The sequence below is a fragment of the Cnephaeus nilssonii genome, assembly GCF_951640355.1.
Source record: "Cnephaeus nilssonii genome assembly, chromosome: 15".
In the NCBI taxonomy this organism is placed as follows: Eukaryota; Metazoa; Chordata; class Mammalia; order Chiroptera; family Vespertilionidae; genus Cnephaeus; species Cnephaeus nilssonii.
The window spans coordinates 15,226,657-15,249,433 of record NC_137086.1 but is presented as its reverse complement, the minus strand read 5'-3'; the positions used below and the strand labels follow the sequence as shown (position 1 = coordinate 15,249,433).

The window sequence follows — 22,777 nt, the reverse complement described above, 5'->3', positions numbered from 1 at the left end:
GCACACTGCACAAACTGGAAATTTCCCTCTGGGTAAAAGCTAGTATATTAGTTTGTGCAGTTGATGCCTGTTTGCTCTCTAGTCTTCTAATCGTTTTTATAGTTTATTCAAAGTTTACAATTGCTGGCAAGAGAGTTAATCCAATACAAGCTACTCCTTCATTACTAGACTGAAACCTCTGAAATCTAAAAGTTTCAAATAAAAAAAATTAAAGGCAAAATAAAGTTTGTAATTTATTGCAAGTCCATTAGGATAAACGCCACTTTATGCAATCAAACCTTTTAATGTATTTCTTGTGAAGAAAAGTACAAAATACCAGATTAAATAAGAAACCAGCATTTAAAGGAAAATCCTTTGACTTATAGTCCAAAACCAAACTGTAATTCATTCCACCAAAAGAACTAGTTTTTTGGTACAAGATATAACGAATTTTACACTATAAAAAAGGCTACTATATATTTACTTAAATTAGAATTCTAGCATCTGCTTTTCCTCCAATTATTTCCAAGCACAAAGCATTATGCAATTCAGAAATCCGATAACCTCAATGGGCAAATTGTCTTAGAATAAGCTTTTACACTTAAGATATCTTGAAAGATAGTATTCTTTCCCTTGGCTTAGAGTCCAGTACCTCAATAGGTCCTTTTTTTTAATGATCTATTTTTTTTAAATGTTTTTATTGATTTCAGAGAGAGGAAGGGAGAGGGAAAAATAGAAACATCAATGATGAGAAAGAATCATCAATCAGCACCTCCTGCACGACTACCCACATTGGGGATGGAGCCCACAACCCAGGTGTGTGACCTCCTGGTTCATAGGTCGACATTCAATCACTGAGTCACACTGGCCGGGCATCAGTAAGTTTTAATTTAGCTTACAAAACTCTGCCTTATTAACATGAAGAGCACACTATAATTTAATGTTTAAGCATTACCTTTTAGAAAATAATGTGACACAGAGTTCAATGCAAAATCTAAAAGGTTACAATCTAAGTCTAATATCAATTTTAAAAATCTCAGCAACTTCTATGTTAAAAAAGACCAAACCAACCCCTTATACCTTCTACCATTATCATTATTCTATTTTCACAGTCCTTCTATGAAAGAAACACAGCTTAAAATAAAACTTGGTCAAATTTTACCAAGAGCAAGAGTAAAACTAAGAAGAATGTTAAAAAAAAAATGTATATCTTCATTATAAAATTCTTATCTAGCAGGGGCAAGGTTTTAATTTGTTCTCTCAAAACCAAAGATATTTTTCCTAAATGAAAAAAATGAAAATCTTTGTTCCTACTATAAAACTATTCTTTCCACCCACAACATTTTACATAAAAGCACCAAAGAAAATTTCTGTAAACAAACTTTTAACCAGTAAACTAAGGGCAAATATCTATTTGCCTTTATTACAATATTTAAAAGGTCATAATACGAGTCTCTACTTCCTACAATGACATTTTTATAATAAAAATTCAGGCATACTTATACAAACAAGAAATGGAATTACTGTACATTTTGGGGGAACAAAAGGCAGATTAACAGACTACAACTTGTTAACAAAGTGAGCACAAGAAACCTATAAAATGTATGCAATTTATAAAAATTCAGTAAGTTTTAAAGTTTCATTGTTGGGATTAATAATTATAAAGAATAAAAGATGGTAGACCCATTGACTTATCATTATCCTGTAAGAAGAAAGTAATAATCAATAAATTAGGAATATCTTAGCTCCCAGTACTTCCCTCCTCTCCCACAGGAACCACTTTTATAGCTGTTAAAATTGGCTTTCTTAAGAATTAGGATAATTCTAGCAGGAAATAAATTCCATTAGCAATAAGTTAACAGTCTACAATAGATTTCTGGCAAATATATTAGAAAAAAAGTACTGTGGTCACACAAGGATTGAACTACATGTTGCATGACAGAGTGACTTAAAATTTGCAAATTTCTCCTCTTTTATTAGACTTATTTTGTTGCCATCATATTGTTTTATAAATTGGTAGAAAGGTAGTAGAAAAATAAAAAAGTGAAAAGAACACAATTGTTTAATGTCTGTAGATTTATGGAGAAAAAGCCTTCAAAATCCTTTTTCCTATTTCTGTTACACAGAAGAAAGTTTCATTTGGCACACAATTTGTAAAAAGAAAAGGAAAAAAAAATGTTTGGCATTCCAATCACCTATAGTAAAGACAACAGTAGGAGAGGAAAATGGAAAAATTACTATTTTAAAAAAAGACATCAGAAGACAACCAACGGCTGTTGTGTCTTTCACCCTTTACTGTCTCTGAATACTTTCATCTGCAACACAGTATATAAATTATTATTTACATTCTGATTAAATTGGTAAAGAAGACCGGAACCAGTATTTATTGAGCTCTAATTTACACTGCCCATCGGGATAGCCATTACTATCAAGGCAAGAAGGCCTGAAACAAAATATTCCATTTGCATTGTATATTTTATTTAAATTTGTTTTATGGTTTATCTTCTGGGATGCATAAATAATTATAAGACTCTAAAAAGTCCTGTAAACTTAGGCTGAGTTTCTGTAGCTGATAACTATTCACTGAAGATGGTGTGTTTCTCTCTTGAAAAGAAAATGTTCTGCAGGCTTACAAAGGTATTTGCTTAAACAGTGGTATCTCCGAAGACCTTGTTCCAACGTATGTATGCTTCTAAGGTTTGAGGGCCCACGCTGCGTTTTATCTTTTTCAAGGATTCAGTGAAGTCAGATAATCGAATATTTCTCATCTAGATTTTTAAAAAGCACATGAAAATACAAATGGTGAACACATACAGTAGTTAGCCCCAAAATGGATCAAATGATGCTGTTAGAAACATATGTAGATGAATTTTTAAAATATATATATATTTATTAATTTCAGAGAGAAAGGGAGAGGAAAGAGAGACAGAAATATCAATGATGAGGGAGAATCATTGATTGGCTGCCTCCTGCACGCCCCCTACTGGGGAGAGAGCCTGCAACCAAGCATGTGCTTTTGATTGGAATCGAACCTGGGAACTTTCAGTCCGCAGGCCGACACTCTATCCAGTGAAACCAGCTAGGGCAGTAGATTAACTCTTTAAAATCATGCCAATCATCTTATTTTACATATAGGTGGGGCAAAAGTAGGTTTATAGTTGTAAGTATGGGACACATAGAGTTTATTTTTATATTATTATTTATTAACTAGAGGCCCGATGCACGACATTCGTGCAAGGGGCACGGCCCTCACAGCTGCGGCGGCCTGCCTTGGCCCTTGCAGCCCCAGCTTCATCTGGAAGGTCGTCCGGAAGGCTGTTGGCTGTCTGGTCTAATTAGCATATTACGCTTTTATTATTATAGACTAGAGGCCTTGTGCATGAATTTGTGCACGGGTGGGGTTCCTCGGTCTGGCTGCCAATTGAGGCCATCCAGCCGGGGGTAGGGGGGAGAGAGGGACCACGGGAGGTTGGCTGTGGAAGCGCACTGACCACTAGGGGGCAGCTCCTGCACTGAGCATCTGTCCCCTGGTGGTCAGTGCATGTCATAGCTACCGGCCAGTTGTCTGGTCATAACAGTTGCTTAGGCTTTTATATATATATAAATGGTTGTATTATTTCCAATATGAACAACGATAAACTTACTTTTGCCCCATCTTGTATGTTAGATAAGATTGCTATATAAGAAATCTTATAAAAATGCTATACTAATATCCTTTTATTACATATGTTTTGTTTCTTAGGTATTAACATCTTAAATCATATTTTCCCATTATCAAAACAAGACACACTCATTAGAGATAATTTGACAAATATAGACAAGCAGAAAAAGAACCACTCACTCACAGTTCCACCATTAGATAGACAACCACTCCTTATCTCCTTCCAATTTTTTCTGTTTATAGATTCATAGAATTTTACATTCTCAAGTCTCACTTACTATATACTCTATTCATGCTAGGTTTATTAGAAAGGAAAGGGAGGTCTATAAGAAGCATGTAGGACTTTTAACAAAATGTGTGTTTTTTTGTTTTTTTTATAATATATTTTTATTTATTTCAGAGAAAAAGGGATAGGGAAGGAGAAATAGAAACATCAATGATGAGAGGGAATCATTGATTGGCTGCCTCCTGAACGCCCCCCACTGGGGATTGAGCCAGCAACCCAGGCATATGCCCTTGACTGGAATAGAACCCAGATCCTTCATTCCACAGTCTGATGCTCTATCCACTGAGCCAAACCAACTAGGGCTAAGCAAATGTTGTTTTTAACTACAATATGTATGATGCTCGTATCTGAAATATTCTAACATTAATACTGCTTATAATGCATTTAAAAATATATATTTTTATTGATTTGAGAGGTAGGGAGAGAGACAGAAACATCGGTGATGAGAATCATTGATTGGCTGCCTCCTGCATGTCCCCTACTGGGGATTGAGCCCACAGCCTCGGGCATGTGCCCTTGACTGGAACCGAACCTGGGACCTTTCAGTCCACAGGCCAACGCTCTATCCACTGAGCCAAACCAGCTAGGGCTGTAATGCATTTTTATATTAATGTGGTCTTATTGCTGACACTATAATTGGCTTTAAGAATGTAGAATAAAATAATGCTGAGTTCAAAAATACCTATATTTATCTAAGGATTTTCAAAAGGCGAAATGGAATTGGGTACAAAATGACTAGTATTAAAAACTGACAATAGCCCTGGCTGGCGAGTTCAGTTTTACACTAATAAGTGGGGGGTTTGAGTCCTAGTCGGCAACCAATCCATGTTTCTCTTTCTCTCTCTCTCCCTTTCTCTCTCTCAAAATCAATTTAAAAAAAAACACACCAAAAAAATCCTTAGGTGCAGATTAAACAATTGTTACTTGTAGATACACCAATATTTTGCCCCAAAAGAAGAAGTTCAAGAATTTGAGACAAAACTTGAAAAAATGATATTTATCTATAGTCATCTTCTTTCTATTACTCTTATGAAACCCAGTCTAACTACTTGACATCCTTTCTGGTATTTCCAAGAGCACAGAATAAGAAAATCACCTATACTTGTAACTTGTAGCCTAATCTGAAATATCTTAGTCAAAAAAAAAAAAAAAAAAAAGGATCTATTATTACCACGTAATCACTATATAAACCCTACATGTTTCTTATTTAACTGTGAAATATACACTGGCTCTTTCCAAAGTCCAAAGGGAAGAAAAATGATGAATGTAATATGGATATTATCTATGATATTTGCTGAATATAATTTGTTATATAAATTAAGGTTTTATTTATTTGTTTATTTTATTTTTAAAAAATATATATTTTATTGATTTTTTACAGAGAGGAAGGGAGAGGGATAGAGAGCTAGAAACATTGATGAGAGAGAAACATCGACCAGCTGCCTCCTGCACACCCCCTACTGGGGATGTGCCCGCAACCAATGTACATGCCCTTGACTGGAATCGAACCTGGGACCTTTCAGTCCGCAGGCCGATGCTTTATCCACTGAGCCAAAATGGTTCCGGATGTTTGTTTATTTTTAAATATATTTTTATTAATTTCAGAGAGGAAGGAAGAGGGAGAGAGAGATAGAAACATCAATGATGAGAGAGAATTGCCCACAACCTGAGCATGTGCCCTTGACCGGAATCGAGTCTGGAACCCTTTAGTCCACAGATCAACGCTCTATCCACTGAGCCAAACCAGCTAGGGCTAAATTAAGGTTTTAAAAGCTTTTGATGAAATTCTAATTTAAGTGTATAATTTGGTGTATGTAAACATACATCTATGTATGGTAATTTAAAGTTAGTAAAGAGAATAATGTTTACAACAGGAAAAAGCAACTTTGCTTGTTCAGCAAAGAGGGAAAATAAATAACAAAGATATCTTTTTGTTTGTTTGTTTCTTTTCACTGATTCCAGAGAGAGGAAGGGGGGCGGGGGAGCGGTTGGAAGAAGAGAAAAATATTGAAGTGAGAGAAACATGGATCAGTTGCCTACTACACATGCCCTGACCAGGGCCTGGGTAAATACTCACTCGAGAATATTTTTTCCCCATTGATTTTTAGAGTGGAAGGGAGCAGGAGAGACAGAGAGAGAGAAATATTGAAGTGAGAGAGACACATCGACTGGTTGTTTCCTGCATGTGCCCATGGGAATGCAGCATACAACTGAGGTATGTGTCCTTGGCTGAAACTGAACCCTTGACCCTTAGGTGAGAGGGCTGACACTCTAACTACTGAGACTCACTGGGCAGGACATGGTATTTTAAAAATATATGTGTTTTCAGGCTCTTGTCATTAACACAGCACTAATAAAAACCAAGATAGTATGCTTTTTAAAAAAAAAAAAAAAAGAAAGAACTGACATTTTTATTATATTGAATCTTCAAATCCAAAGATGTGGTATATCCTCCCATTTATTTATTAAAATCTTTTAAAATGTTTTTCAATATATTTTTTTCAGGAAAAGACTTGTAAATCTTTTAAAATATATATATTTTAATTAATTTTACAGAGAAAGGAAGGGAGAGGGAGGGACAGAGAAACATGGATCTGAGAGAAACATCAATCAGTTGCCTCCCTCACGTGCCCTGACCCGGGGATTGAACTCTCAATCTGGGTATGTGTCCTGACCGAGAATCAAACTAGCAATGGAATGATGCTCAACCAATTGAGCCACACCAGCCAAGCAAGATATCTTTTAAAATATTCATCACTGGTACTTTACATTTTTGCTACTGATAAAATAAATGGTATCTTTTCTTTAAAAAAGTTCCACGTTCTGTTTCCTCCTGGTATAGTCATGCCTTTCAGAGTTGTCCTACTTTGAGGCAAAGGGGCCTGGCCTTCATACCCCACATCAACCAGGCATTGGATAAGGGTTGCCCTCAGGTACTGAGTATGACCCTGAGTGAAGAGTCTTTTGGCCTGAAGGCAATGCCAGGAGAGTGATTCAATTGAGAGCTGTCAGCTGCCAACCTTTCCACCAGCTAAGAAGACTCCGCAGTCCTGAAGGGAAATCTTGGCAGAGTATCACAGCAACCACTAAATGCCCTTGAAGGGGTTAAGGAAGTTCTTCTTTATTCTTAGTTTTCTTAAAAGGTCCTGTTTTGGTAAAAGGAGAGTTACCCAGCTGTATTATGTGGGGAATTGGATCTGGTGTCTAATTGCTTCTTAAATAGACTTTCAACTAATCCTATTTCACTCTCACCTTTACCCCAGTTTCAGAACTGTCTGTTGTCCTCAAACCTGAACTTTACGGTGGCTTTGCAGGACAGACTGACTTTTTAGATTTTGTTCACTGCCAGCAAAGAAGATGCATTTCTATACACAGAGTTTTAATATTCTTCTTCATGAAAATGACCAGGGTTTGACCTGTCAGGGTGGCTCACTTGGCTGAAGCATCATGCATACATCGAAAGGTCCAGGTTCGATCCCTAGTTGGGATGCATACAGGAAGGCAGCTGAGCGATGTTGCCCTCTCACATCGATGTTTTTCCCTCTCTCCCTTCCTCTCTCTGTCTAAAATCAATAAGAATGTCCTCGGGTGAGGATTAAAAAAAAAAAAAAAAAAGAACCAGAGTTGCTGATTCCTTGTCTTGGGAGAGGCAAATTTAAGATATGCCTTGCCTACAGAAAGCAAAAGTGCTTTTCAAAATTCTGAAGTAGTGCTGAGAGGGTTCATTCTATCTAATAAAAGAGTAATATGCAAACTAACCATCACTCCACTACACCCACAAGCCACACCCACAAGCCAATCAGGAGTGAGTATGCAAATTAACCCAACCAAGATGGCTACGGCCATGGAGTGAGCAGGAGGCTTGGGTTTCCCCGGCAATGGAGGAAGCCAAGCTTTCCGCACACCCTGGCCGGCCCAGGCCTCCGCTCAAGGCTACAAAGTTTCAATTATAGAAGATAAATAAATTCCAGATACCAGGGCCTCCGCTTAGGTCTCCGGGGGGTGTGGCTGGCCTGCAAACCACCACAGGCCCCTCACCCAGGCCACCCCACCCCCAAGGGAACCCCCACCCTGATCCGGGACACCCTTCAGGGAAAACCAGCTGGCCCGCACCCGTGCACCAGGCCTCTATCCTATCTAATAAAAGAGTAATATGCAAATTGACCATCACTCCAACACACAATATGGCTGCCCCCATGTGGTCAAAGATGGCTGCTCCCATGTGGATACAAGATGGCCACCACAAGATAGCCAGCAGGGGAGGGCAGTTGTGGGCATCAGGCCAGCAGGGGAGGGCAGTTGGGAGGGACCAGGCCTGCAAGGGAGGGCAGTTGGGGGCGATCAAGCCTACAGGGGAGAGCAGTTAGGGGTGACCAGGTCGGCAGAGGAGGGAAGTAGGGGGCGACCAGGCCTGAAGGGAAGGGCAGTTGGCGGGGACCCAGACCTGCAGGGGAGAGCAGTTGAGGGGACCAGGCCTGCAGGGGAGGGCAGTTAGGGGCAAACAGGCTGGCAGGGGAGCAGTTAGGCATCAATCAGGCTGGCAGGGGAGTGGTTAGGGCAGTGATAGCGAACCTATGACATGCGTGTCAGCACTGACACGCGTAGCCATTTCTGATGACACGCGGCCGCATGCCGAGGATGAAACATTTGCTGCTCCTGAGGATGAAACATTTGCGACTAGAGTCTTGGAGTTAGTTTTTTCCTCAAAGTGACACACTACCCGAGTTATGCTCAGTTTTTTGGTGAAGTTTGACACACCAAGCTCAAAAGGTTGCCCATCACTGGGTTAGGGGGTGATCAGGCTGGCAGGCAGAAGTGGTTAGGGGCAATCAGGAAGGCAGGCAGGTGAGCAGTTGGGAGCCAGCAGTCCTGGATTGTGAGAGGGATGTCCGACTGCCCGTTTAGGCCCAATCCTACCGGGATTGGGCCTAAACGGGCAGTCGGACATCCCTTGAGGGGTCCCAGATTGGAGAGGGTGCAGGCTTGGCTGAGGGACACACAACCCCATGCATGAATTTCGTGCACCGGGTCTCTAGTCTTCATATAAAAACAGATTTCACTGGCCAAGTGTGACCCTTTAAACATAAAAATAATTATAATTGATTTACACATGTGGTGGGCATCTTCTGATGATTTCCACCTCTTATTATATGCCTTCGTGAAATCCCTTCCCTGAATGTAAACTGACCTCATAATAGAAGACTACAGCCCTAGCTGGTTTGGCTCAGTGGATAGAGCGTTGGCCTGTGGACTGAAGGATCCTGTGTTTGATTCCGGTCAAGGGCCCAAGCCCAGATTGTGGGCTCAATCCCCAGTAGGGGGCGTGCAGGAGGCAGCCGATCAATGATTCTTTCTCATCATTGATGTTTCTCTCTCTCCTTTCCTCTCTGAAACCAGTAAAAATATATTAAAAAAAAAAAAAAAGGAATAGAAGACTATATCAAAAGTGATGGAATTTCACCTTCAGGATTAAGTATAAAGACTATGACTTCCATCTTTCTGGCACTCTTTCTTGTCTTCCTGACTTGCTTACTTTGATGAAGCAAACTACTATGTTGGAGAGGCGTATGTAGCAAGGAAGTGAAGACAGCCTTCAGCCAATAGCCAGAGAAAACTGAGGCTGTCAGCCCAACAACCCATGAGCAGAAATGAATCTGGCAAAGAATCACATGAGTGAGCTTTGAAGCAGATTATTTCCCCAGTTGAGCCTTGCAATGATTATACTGCCAGCCAACATCTTGCTTCCAGCTTTGTAAGAGACTATGGGCCAACACTTTGCTCCCTGTTGAGAGAGATTGAATCAGAGGACTCAGCTAAGCTGCACCCATATTCCTGACTCTGTGAAAATGTGAGGTAATAAATGTTTTAAGCTGCTAAGTTTTGGGGTAAATTTTTGTTATCCTATCCTATCTAATAAAAGAGTAATATGCAAGTTGACCGTCACTCCAATGCACAAGATGGCTGCCCCCATGTGGACAAAAGATGGCTGCCACAAGATGGCCAGCAGGGGAGGGACCAGGCCTGCAAGGGAGGGCAGTTGGGGGCGATCAGGCCAGCAGGGGAGGGCAGTTAGGGGTGACCAGGTCAGCATAGGAGGGAAGTTGGGGGCGACTGGGCCTGCAGGGAAGGGCAGTTGGGGGGGACCCAGGCCTGCAGGGAGGGCAGTTGGGTGGGACCAGGCCTGCAGGGGAGGGCAGTTAGGGGCAATCGGGCTGGCAGGGGAGCAGTTAGGAATCAATCAGGCTGGCAGGGGATTGGTTAGGGGATGATCAGGCTGGCAGGCAGAAACGGTTAGGGGCAATCAGGAAGGCAGGCAGGTGAGCAGTTGGGAGCAGTCCTGGATTGTGAGAGGTATGTCCGACTGCCCGTTTAGGCCCGATACCGGTAGGATCGGGCCTAAACGGGCAGTCGGACATCCCTTGAGGGGTCCCAGATTGGAGAGGGTGCAGACTGGGCTGAGGGACACCCCCCCCGTGCATGAATTTCATGCACCGGGCCTCTAGTCCTATATAATAAAAGCCTAATATGCAAATTGTCCCCTTGACCAGGAGTTCGACCAGGGGGTGGGGCCGGTCAGCCAACAGCCCTAGGCCCCTACCCCCAGCTGGTCCCGCCCTGGCCGGAAGCCAGGGGAAGGGAGGCCCTAGCCAGCAGCAGCTAGGGACCCTACCCGTGCACAAATTTCGTGCACTGGGCCTCTAAAGAATACCTACAGAAACAGAATTACTACCTTGTTTTATAATCATAAGAGCATAAAAGTTACTAAAAAATATATAGACTCAAAATTTTTTTACTCTTCAAATAAACAGGAACTATATTTGGGTTGACTTTGTTCTGTGGAAAAAAAAGTTTGGTTTTGTGAATATTCTCAGGATGGGTAAAACATATACAATGGTTAACAGAGCCACTATCAATGGTAAACAGATCTCTTTCTCATGAAATAATGGAAAGATTCCTAAGAATTTCTACTATTCTCTAAGCAGCCACCTACTTGCTTTCATAAAATTATTATAAGATATTAATGCAAGTTTATCAAAGCATTCTATTTTAAGTACAAGCAAATGGCCTTCCTCAGGGATATGCATAGAAAGTGCCATGGCCTAGCAGCTTGAGACAGAGTGAAGAACACTTGCAAATGTGGGGCTGAGTGGATTTTGCCTGTGAAGTCAACTGAGAACTTGCATACCACTTCTTATTAAAATTTATTTGCCAGCTGGTGGTTTTAGATCATTATTGCCTTGTTTGGTTCCTTTATTTGTATGGTCTTTCTTTCTTTTTAAAAAAAATATTTTTCTTGATTTCAGAGAGGAAAGGAGAGGGAGAGCGAGAGATAGAAACACCAATGATGAGAGAGAATCATTGATTGGCTGCGTTCTGCATGCCCCACACTGGGGACTGAGCCTGCAACCCGGGCATGTGCCCTGACCAGGAATCGAACTGTGACCTCCTGGTTCATAGGTCAACACTCAACCACTGAGCCGTGCTGGCCGGTCTATATGGTCGTTTCAAGAGACAAACACAGAGGTCTAAAATGTCAGACATAAGGCCTTTCCTCAACTTTAACTTAGGAGGCCAGATTATGAGATACCAAGTTTACCTCTCCTTGATCCAAATCAGAGAGTGAGTGGTGTGTGAAGAAATAATTCATGCCTGATGCTTACTTTTTGTAGAAAAGAACTATTAGGTTTATGCTATGAGTATAAGAACATTTAAAAAGCAATATGTTTATAGCATATTGTTAATACATTATACTTAAACTATTAAAAATCCATAAGATATTTTGGAAATACAAATTGTATAGTATTGATATATTAAAAAATTAGAAAAACATGTAATTAAAATTATAAATCAGATAAAAGGGACTTGGAATTTATACTTGAAATGTGACTTTAAAAAAATTTTAATTTCCCCCTGAGGATATGTTTTTATTGATTTTTAGACAGAGGAAAGGAGAGAGAGAAAGAGTGATGTGAGAGAGAAACACAGAGAGGTTGCCTCCTGTACACGCCTGGACTGGGGATCGAACCTGCAACCTTTTGGTGTACGGGAGGACACACAAGCCAACTGAACCACTCAGCCAAAGTCCTAAATGTGATTTTTAAGGTATAGTAGTTAAACATCAGAGTGGGTATGTGGAATTCTCTATTTCTAAGCTTCATTAACTAAGCCAAATACACTTTAGGCAAACTAGACTGTTAAAATGAAAGGGTGGCTGCGAGAAGTGTGAGGATTTTCTTAGTAATGTAGGTGATGAACTACCATGCACAAATGCCTGAAGACAACATCAAATTTACTTAAAAGTTTGAAGAAAGAGGACTGTCAAAATGTACTCATTCTCTGTTAAGAGTTCAATGTCTCGTCGAAACCGGTTTGGCTCAGTGGATAGAGCGTCGGTCTTCGGACTGAAGGGTCCCAGGTTCGATTCCGGTCAAGGGCATGTACATTGGTTGCGGGCACATCCCCGGTAGGGGGTGTGCAGGAGGCAGCTGGTCGATGTTTCTCTCTCATCCAAGTTTCTAGCTCTCTATCCCTCTCCCTTACTCTCTGTAAAAAAATCAATAAAATATATTATAAAAAAAAAAAAAAGAGTTCAATGTCTCCTCAATAGCTGTTGAAACTTGGGCAGCAAAAAAATATATATGACAAGTAAGTTACAAATATAATGCAAGTTGATTTTAAAAGTTTGTTCACACAGTTATTATTCTGCATTTCCAAATTATATTTCATAGGCAGGCAGTATTTTTCAAAATAAATTCTTTAGCATTTCATAAGAGGGTCTACCATATTAAGAAAATATAGTAAATTGCATTACGATGTTAACTCTATTGCTTTTATAAGGAGGAAAACATTAAAAAACTAACAAAATAGAACATCAAAGGCTTAATCTGTTCCAAGTTATTTTCATGATGTATAAAATCTTCGTCTCCTATACTTTTCTTGTTTAGTTTTTACGTAATATAAATTGTTAGAAAATGAATTAATGTGTACAATATTTTTGTCCATTACCAATGAACAATATAAGATACTGTAATTGGATAGGCCTCTCTCTATATATATATTTTAAATATGTTTTCATCGATTTCAAAGAGAGGAAGGGAGAAGGAGAGAGAGATAGGAACATCAATGATGACAGAGAATCATTGATCAGCTGCCGCCTGCATGACCCCCACTTGGGATCGAGCCTGCAATCTGGGCATGTGTCCTAACTGGGAATTGAACTGTGATCACCTGGTTCATTGGTAGACAACCCCTGAGCCACACTGGCCGGGAAGGCCTCTATTTTTTTAAATGAGGCAAAGTTAATTTTTTCTAGTTTCTAATCAAATAAACTATAAAATCCAGACAAAACATGTATCTAACAATATAGAGAACCAAAACCAAGAAAAGACAAGTGTAATATAGTATATACCTCATTGGCAGACATATTCTTTACTTGTTCTGGTTTCAGTTCTGCAAAATATAAAAGGCAGCCACTTAAAAGGCATATATTAGAGCACATACAATGTATAAATGCTTAGAATAATATTCTTTCTTAGGAGTTACTATAAAACATTCAATTTCTTTGGATATTGTCAAAAACAAGTTTTACAAATTTGAGAGTAAACTTAATTCAATTTGTTCTTTACAAAAGGCAGTAGCTTTAAAAAAATCTAACAACTTTTGTCTGCTTCAGAAAATAGCTAAAATATTCTGAAAACACAAATGATTTATACATTAGCTATTGTTTCTGAGGCCCTATCTGAACATAGTTTGCAGCAAGAAAGTTTGGCTAAAATACTTTACTTAGTGTCACAAAATATATTCTCAAAGTTACATTTATTATTCTCCAAAGCAGCATGTCCCATGATCTATTTTATCATCATAGCCAGTAAGTAATCTTAAGTGCATACCTGCCTATGCTGGCCTTAGAAAAGTTACTCAGAACATCTATTCTAAAGTTATACACCATAGTGAGTTTAATCTAACCTAAAAGTGATCAGTTGTGGTATTTTAGAATCAACAAATTATCCTGAATCAAAACATAGCAATGCATGATACATTTTTCTGCAAGTCTTCAAAAGTTAACATGTAATGATAAAAGTATAAATAGTTACATGAATTCCCTTAGACACATTAATTTCAAGTGATATTAGAATACTGAAATGTAAAGCACCAAAAAAAGTTAAGAACATTTTCCCTTTAGTATTCTTTTTTGCTTGCTTGAAAAAGTTTTCTTTTTCTTTGAGTTTTCAGCTTCTTAGCTACTATCAACAAGTGAACCCTGTTGTCTGGAACAGGGGTCATGGTCCACTGACCCTTGAACTATCTTTGTATGGTCTGTGAGCTAAAAATAGTTTCACATTTGTGTGTGTGTGTGATTGTTTGAAAAAAAAACAAGAATATGCAATGTAGAGCATAGATGGCCCACAAACCTAAAATATTTACCATCAGGCTCTTCACAGAAAAGTTTGCTGAACTTAAATCTAGAAAATACTTTAAAGTTTTCCACTGACACAGCTTTACGGCTTTCCCACTAATAGAGACTTCTTAAACTTCTAAAATGGTCTCATGAAGAGGTATAAATGTTTCCAGCTCTTGTATACCTACCTCGGATAGGACCCAGAGCTGCATCTTTTGCCAAAGCTGTTAGATCACTTCCTGAGTATCCATCAGTCATTCTGAGAATGAGTAGAAAGAGCAAATTATTTTCATCTTTGCAGATTTAAATTCTCTGTGTAAGAAGGTAAAACCTACTTTACTTTGTCTTTAAGCAGACTGCTGTATGATTTAAGTGCACAGAAAGACCCACTTACTAAAATCAAACAGAACAGTCTGCTGCTGTCTCCTTATTTATAATGCCTCAAATTTGCATCATTACAACCATTCCTTTAGATTAAGGCACACTATACCTCCAGGAGGCTCCATTAAATTGTAAACATGTCCCCTGGAAAGTAACATCTATAAGCCATTGCTGGCCAACTGAGACATAACCAGTCACTTCTCTAAAGTTAGTGAGTCTTTGTCATGACAAAGAGCACTGAGTTGATGTAATGAGGGCCAAAGGAGATTATTTTATGTTATTATTATTTTTTAGTACTTATTTATTTGTGATTAAAATTCATGAATGTACTACGTATCTCCTATATTCAGTTTCTATTAAAGTGTACCACTTTTATTTATGTTTCTTTTTTCAGCTTTTTAATTGAATTTATTGGGGTGACCCTAGTTAATAAAATTATATAGATTTCAGTTGTATAATTCTATAATACATCACAAAGTAGATTTTTCAAAATATAGGACTAACAGGTTGAAGGAAGGGTCTGCGATAGAAGTCATTGGCAAAAATAGGCACACCGAATAGGATGCCACAGTGGAGAATCCTGAGTAGCCAAGAGATTATCAAAGGGAACTAAGGATTAGGTAGGCAAAGGGAAAGAGGAAAACAAAACAGGGGAAGAAAGCATTTACTTATTGTGTACTATGTTAAATTAGTACACAGATCAAACATTATTAGCACAATTCTTTATTGGAATGACAAAGAAGGATCTCAACTATTTCAAAGTAATGCATTGTTCTTTTTTCATTCTTATCTAGGAACTCAATGTATACTAAAATTACTAGCTACTTACATACTTACTGAATATTATTTCATGATGTTTTTTTCCAGTGATTAAAATTCACAAATGCATCTCCTATATTCAGTTTCTACTAGTGTACCATTCAAAAAAAATTAAAGATGTAAAATTTAAAGAAAATTATGTGTAATGCAAAAGAAGTTTATAAGAAAATGTATGTTGGTATGGGCAGATATGAGATATTTTACATTTTTAAAATTACTTTAATACCACTTATAAGTTTTAATAAGTTTATAAAAGGAATACAGTACCATCATAGATGTTTAGGTCATGTCTTGTATAGGATCTAGAAATTGAAATTTAGGTACCATATGTATAAGAATAAGAGATAAGAAAGAAGGTAAAGGAAGCAGAGGATGAGACACTACTCATTTTATACTTGAGCTTACTTTAAACAAAACAGAAAAAGATTTCTTAAAAAAAAAAAAGACTGTAAAACAGACCAAATCAAGTTACTCACCTAGCAAGTTGTGCTAGTTCTTTTTGGGTCAATGGGCTTCCCTGTTTACATAATAGATTTTTAAGTAAAAGTAGTCGTGTCTGAAAAGAAACGTTAAAGAATTATCAGTCCTAAGAATTAGCTTAATAAAATACCAGGAATCAGGTTCAAATCCTAATTCTCATTTAGGAACTGAATGATCTTACACAAATCACTCTACCTTTTAGAGCCTCACTCATGTCCTTTAAAACTACCTTTTTCTTGACAGTTCCTGAGAGATGTGAAGATAATTCAAATAAAGCACTAAGGACATAGCTATTGTTTCTACCAAGGATATTAAGGGTCTGAGCTAGACAATATAACTTACAAACAAAAACAAAAGTTTTATACAAGTATGAATTCATGAATCTCACCCATTGTAATTCAATGACTTAATAAACTTAAGAGTTTTGCAACCATCACCATAATACAGTTTAGAACATTTTTATCACCCCAGAAAATTCACTCATGCCTGTTTGCAGTTAATCCTAACTCTGACCCTTAGCCTTAGCAAATCATGGATCTGCTTTATGTTTCTAGAATTTTCTGAACATCCTATATAATAAAAGGCCAATATGCAAATCAACCAAAAGGCGGAATGACAGGTTGCTATGATGTGCACTGACTTCCAGGGAGCAGATGCTCAACAAAGGCACTGCCCTCTGGTGGTCAGTGCGCTCCCACAGGGGGAAAGCCGCTAAGCCAGAAGCCGGGCACACGGGGGTGGCAGGAGCCTCTCTTGCCTCCGTGGCAGTGCTAAGGACACCTTGGAAGATGTCCGCCTACCGGCTTAGCTTCTACAATCGAAACTTTGTAGCCTGGAGTGGAGCCAAGCCTTTTGCTCGCTCTGTGGTGGCAGCAATTTCTGTTGTGATTTATGTATCTTCTATAATTGAAACTTTGTAGCCTTGAGCGGAGACCTGGGCTGGCCAGGGTGTGCGGAAAGCTTGGCTTCCTCCATCACCAGGGAAACCCAAGCCTCCCTCCTGCTCTCTCTGTGGCTGCAGCCATCTTGGTTGGGTTAATTTGCATACTCACTCCTGAGTGGCTTGTGAGCGTAGCAGAGTGATGGTTAATTTGCATATTACTCTTTTATTAGATAGGCTGTTTTAATTTATCTTGGGTAGATTTTTGGGTCTTATGATAAGTTTATCTTTTTAAGAAACTGCCAAACTGCTTCCCAAGTGGTTGCACCATGGATTGGAAGACTCAATATTGTCAAGGTATTTTTGCTTCTGCTTAAAAAAAAAAAAATCACAGATACATACCTCCTCATTTGGCAAAGACACATATACCCGTTTGGTGAAACGCCTAAAAGAAGGATTCAAGCAATTCAGAAATAGAATTTTGAATTTAAAGGTACCTCAGTTTAAGTAGTAAATGACAAAAAAAAAAAAAAAAAAAAAAAGCTTTAAGTATAATGCTCAAGGCATGTGAAAGCATTTTACTCATCAATGTAAAAGTTATTTTTAGAGTTACTCTTTTAAAACTCTCTAGTTAATATTTTAAATATATATTTTTATTGATTTCAGAGAAGAAGAGAGAAAAATCGATGATGAGAGAGAATTACTGATTGGCTGCCTCCTGCACGCCTCACACTGGGGATTGAACCCACAACCCGGGCATGTGCCCTTGACCAGTGTGGGGCACGGCTACAGTGTTTGGACAGGTTCAAGCTTTGGACTGACCAGAGGGCACAGTCCTCTCGTGGCCACATGCAAGTCCCAGCTTGGAGGGCAGAGCCCTCCCTGCACAATTATAGCAAATAGCTATAATTGTAAGCTTGAACCTATGGTCCGAACATGTGGCCCCATGTGCCTAAGTGATACAGGCTGCAAGTAAACAAAGCTTGATCGGGTGCATGTAATTGAGTAGGATCAAAACTCACGAGAATGCTGTAAACATCTTGACCACGCCCTTACTTTGCCTCGTGGCATCTGCTATAAAATAAAGACACGGCTTGTGGTCATCAGCGCTGTCTCTCAGGAGCAGCGTCCCACTGAGACCCAGCTTTCATTCTCTTGTCTGTCTTTTCTAACCCTTTCAGCCGCCCCCACTCAGGTTCACCCTTGGCTGTGCTGGCGCGGCACAACCGGAATCGAACCCAGGAACCTTCAGTCCATAGGCTGATGCTCTATCCACTGAGCAAAACTGGCTGGGGCTCTAGTTAGTATTTTAAAGTCCTTAATTCAATACCGTCAGAATTAAGTTAACCATCTAGGTATGTGCATGTCTTCTTTTAAATATATTTTTTTATTGATTTCAGAGAGGAAGGAAGAGGGAGAGAGAGATAGAAACATCAATGATGAGAATCATTGATTCACTGCCTCCTGCATGCTCCCTACTGGGGATCAAGCCCACAACCTGGGCATGTGCCCTTGACTGGAATTGAACCCGGGACCCTTCAGTCCACAGGTGGACACTCTATCCACTGAGCCAAACCAACCAGGGCGGTATGTGCATGTTTTTAAAGCAATAACACTTTAGACCAGTGGTCAGCAAACTCATTAGTCAACAGAGCCAAACATCAACAGTACAATGATTGAAATTTCTTTTGAGAGCAGAAAACCGACTTTTGCGCATGGGTCACGAAGTTTCAATCGCACTGTACGTGCGCGACTGCACGTGGTATTTTGTGGAAGAGCCACACTCAAGGGGCCAAAGAGCCGCATGAGGCTCGCGAACCGCAGTTTGCTGACCACTGCTTTAGAAAGTATCTGATATAAAAATTTTAATAAAAACATATTTGCTGTCTTTATGAAAATAAAAACAACTAAAACCAAGTACAACAAAAACAGAAAAGTAAATTTCATCATAAAGAAACTAGGTAACAGCCTGGCTGGTGTGGCTCAATTGGTTGAACATTGTTCCTTGCACCAGGAGGTCACAGGTTCAATTCCCAGTCAGGGCACATGCCCGGATTGCAGGCTCCATCTCCTGTGGGCGGGTATGCAGGAGGCAGCCAATCAATGTTTCTCTCTCATCATGTTTCTCTCTTTCTCCTTCCCTCTCCCTTCCTCTCTCTAAAATAAAAATATATATTTTAAAACAGGTAACATTTACATAACTTAAATGTATGAAAAAGGGCTGCATAGGGCAGTGAAAATTATAGTGAGAAAGGAGGATACACACTGCAGATTACAGACAGATGTCAGAGCACAGAGTTTTCCAAAGGAAAGAGACAGAGCATATTCTGAGGGGTAATAAAACCAAACTCCCCACATTTAAACAAGCATGTGAAGACTGGCTCCATAGATCGTGTGAACCTTGGCCAATAACAGGGCAATGGCAAGGAAGGTGAGACTGAACAAAGAAACTCAAAGACATATTGTCTTCATAAGAAGACATCAGTCTGGCAAGATGACCAACTGCCTTTATTAGTTGAAGGAGACTAAACCAACCGATGTCTTATTTACACACAAACACTTGTTTATCAGATATGTCTTTACTATTGAATTAGTGAGACTAATTGTCAGTCCAGGGCATTCATGGGACAACTCAAAATATTTGTTGGGTATCTTAATTTTCTTGCTCTCCTCCTATAATATCCTTCCAAAACTAGGTTTTAAAAAAACTCTCCTTAATCAAATAAAAATAATAAAGCAAAACAGGCAAAAGACAGAATCAATTTTTTAAAAAGTAGTGTCAAAATAGGGGTAAAGAATACAATAAATAAAACAGATAAAATGAATAACATGTAAAACAGAATTCTGCCATAGAGCAAGTTAAAATTGTAACCAAATAGCTTTCCATGAAATATAATAATTTAATGGGAAAAAGTCTATGAAACAAGAGCTCACTGCGATACAAGGGCTCAAGAAAATTAATATACAAAGGCTCAAGGAAATGAGACAATGGGAGACAAAAAAATGGACCACAGAGATAAGGGAAGCAATAAGAAAGAAAACAAAAACCAACAGAGAAACAAAGGTTACCAAAGTAGTAGCAGAAAGGAGATAAGAAATAAGGACAACAAACTGAAAACAGACAAATCAAAACAAAAAGACCTGAAAGTTTAAAATGATTATAAAGAAAATTACAGAAATAGAAGAAAAAAAGATGCGACATAATGCACAAATTGTGTGTAGGAGAAAAAATTAGTAGAAAAATGAATTAGGAAAAAAAAAATCAAAGACAGTATTCAAAATAACTTTCCCAAAACAAAGGAGGTTCCAAACTATCAATTTAAACAAACATCAAATCCCAGGAAAAATAAACACAGATCAATCAACACATTTTTCAAATCATTAGATTTCAATAGTTGGAAACTGTATCTAGTAAGAATAAAAAAATTAAATTAAAAATGAAAGTAGGCTGGCTTCAGATTTTTATACTGCAACATACAACTCTAGAAACAATGGGACAATGTTATAGATTCCTCAGGAAAAGTAAGGAAGGCTCAATAATTTCATGCTGAGTTAAACTGTCCTCCCAGTAGGAAGGGGACAAATTTGTTCTAACACGTAAGAACAGAAAACATGACATAACTCCCAGGAAACCTGTTTTTATCAGCTTCTCATGAAGCCCAGTAAAAGAAGGTAAGAATCAATTTAGAAGTTGTAGAATAATTTAATCCAACCCAGAAGAAATAAGCAGTTTGCCTAAAACCATAAAATGAAGAGTTTTCCTGATATCCTGCTGGCCCTGTCCTCAAAAACTTTAGTTGGTAACAAGAGGCCAGAGGATGAATATAAGGTGGAAAAGACTAAATTTAGTTTTCAAATTGAGAGTGAAGGAAATAAGAAATATATGAGATGAACACATGACTAAATATATCTGTAATAAATGTGTGTTTCTACATAAATCTTCCTACCTGAGAACAGCCTCATCAAGCTCTTGTGGTCTATTAGTTGCACCCATTACAAGTACTCTGTCATCTCCAGCAGATTGTACCTATAAGCCAAAACATTTTTTTTCAGTACTTTTAGAGAAAGTAATAACAAAGTAAAACATAATAAAGATATCTGTATTTCTAATTTGGATAATTTAATAGGAAAATATATACATTAAAATTTTACTACTTTATATATTTTTATTGATTTTTTACAGAGAGGAAGAGAGAGGGATACAGAGTTTAGAAACATCGATGAAAGAGAAACATCAATCAGCTGCCTCTTGCACACCCCCTACTGGGGATGTGCCCGCAACCCTTGAGTCTGCAGGCCGACGCTCTATCCACTGAGCCAAACCGGTTTCGGCTAAAATTTTACTACTTTAAAAATATCATAACCAGCCCTAACCGGTTTGGCTCAGTGGATAGAGCGTCGGCCTGCGGACTGGGGGGTCCGGGGTTCGATTCCGGTCAAGGGCATGTACCTGGGTTGCGGGCATATCCCCAGTGGGGGATGTGCAGGAGGCAGCTGATCGATGATTCTCTCTCATCGATGTTTCTGGCTCTCTATCCCTCTCCCTTCCTCTCTGTAAAAAATCAATAAAATATATTTAAAAAATAAATAAATAAATAAAAATAAAAATATCATAACCAATACTTACACCATCAAATTCTATTAGAAATTCAGTTTTTAGGCGTCTACTAGCATCGTGTTCTCCTTCTCTTCTTTCACACAAAAGGCTATCAACCTCATCTAGAGGAAATAAGACTTGAATTAAAAGCCAACCTATATGAGTTACCTGAGATTAATCTAATTTACTACTTCAGTTATTAATACAGTAGGTCCTATTCAATTCATTACATAGTCTTTAACGTTGTTTTTCTTGAAAACTTTTTCCTTTTGAATAAGCCCCTTATATATGGAGAGGGATATTTCACAAAGGTTCAACTAACTTAATTAGTAAACATGTTCTTACCTATAAAAATTATTGAAGGTTGAAGTTCTCGAGCCACAGCAAAAAGAGCTCTCACCAACTTCTCTCCTTCTCCCACCTAAAAGAAGGCATTACACATGATCACATTTATAAAATGTAACATTATTCCAGCTTTTAAATTTTCATGATTGAAAGTCTAGAACCTAGGAATTTAATTTCCTTTCTTTGCAATAACCAAAGATTTGGTTTAAGGAATTAGGAAGAGGGTACCGGAGTTTACTGAAATATCCCTTATTTTTTTCAAAATAGGTCATTTATTTATTATTTAATACAGTCCGTTAAGTGTTATAAAAATAAAATATATCTGTTTTGCTTAAAACTGCATTCCTAAAACTTGAGAATGAAAAAGCTATTAGTCAAAGGTAAAACAAGTGGGAAGAAAAAGTAAGAGAGGAGAGAAAGATGCTGTACTTATTCCTTTAATCCTAGATTGCAGGATACACACACACACACACATACACACACACACACATCACACACATATATATTTATATAGAAGCAGAAGCAGGTAAATTAGAAAGTGCTCTACTGAACAAAACTTGCTCTATTAAGAACATCTTGAAAACTTATTCTCACAATATCACTATCAATTAGTATCAAAATATTTCTAGGTAGTTCAGGAGGTCTATGGATACCTCTTAAGACACCATACTAAAACCACTCTATTCACCAAAGCATCTAACAAAAGGATCATGAGATTTGGGGTAATCTGTAAATACTATCCTGTCCTAGGCAGCATCTATTCTTTTTATTGAAATTTTCATTAAAAAGAAAAAGAAAAAAGATCTGGCCCCAGATTGGAATAATCAAAACAAGTATTCTTGTCCTGTCCTCAGATGTAGGGTCTCCGGGGTTCTCCAGGGCTCCCCTGCGGGCCAGGCTTCTTCCTTGAACAGAAGCCAGAATTTTGGGGTCCAGCTGTGTAATCTATT

General features: G+C 38.4%; 1 protein-coding gene across 5 annotated transcripts in view; it reads right to left on the bottom strand.

The window, feature by feature from the left end:
* Positions 1 to 230: 230 nt before the first annotated feature.
* The window catches only part of SPAST (spastin), a 48,302-nt gene continuing 25,755 nt past the window's right edge, over positions 231 to 22,777 (bottom strand). For 4 of the 5 annotated variants that reach the window (XM_079792077.1, XM_079792079.1, XM_079792078.1 and 1 more), the window contains 8 exons: positions 21,828 to 21,903; positions 21,513 to 21,604; positions 20,833 to 20,912; positions 17,288 to 17,330; positions 16,002 to 16,081; positions 14,514 to 14,584; positions 13,336 to 13,376; positions 231 to 2,747 (listed from right to left, as the gene is read on the bottom strand). In XM_079792077.1, the coding sequence (XP_079648203.1) occupies positions 2,625 to 2,747; positions 13,336 to 13,376; positions 14,514 to 14,584; positions 16,002 to 16,081; positions 17,288 to 17,330; positions 20,833 to 20,912; positions 21,513 to 21,604; positions 21,828 to 21,903 (606 nt within the window). In that variant the 3' untranslated portion in view covers positions 231 to 2,624. Of the gene's footprint in view, positions 2,748 to 13,335; positions 13,377 to 14,513; positions 14,585 to 16,001; positions 16,082 to 17,287; positions 17,331 to 17,454; positions 17,960 to 20,832; positions 20,913 to 21,512; positions 21,605 to 21,827; positions 21,904 to 22,777 lie in introns of those variants that run through there. The other variant, XM_079792081.1, reaches the window with a different exon arrangement.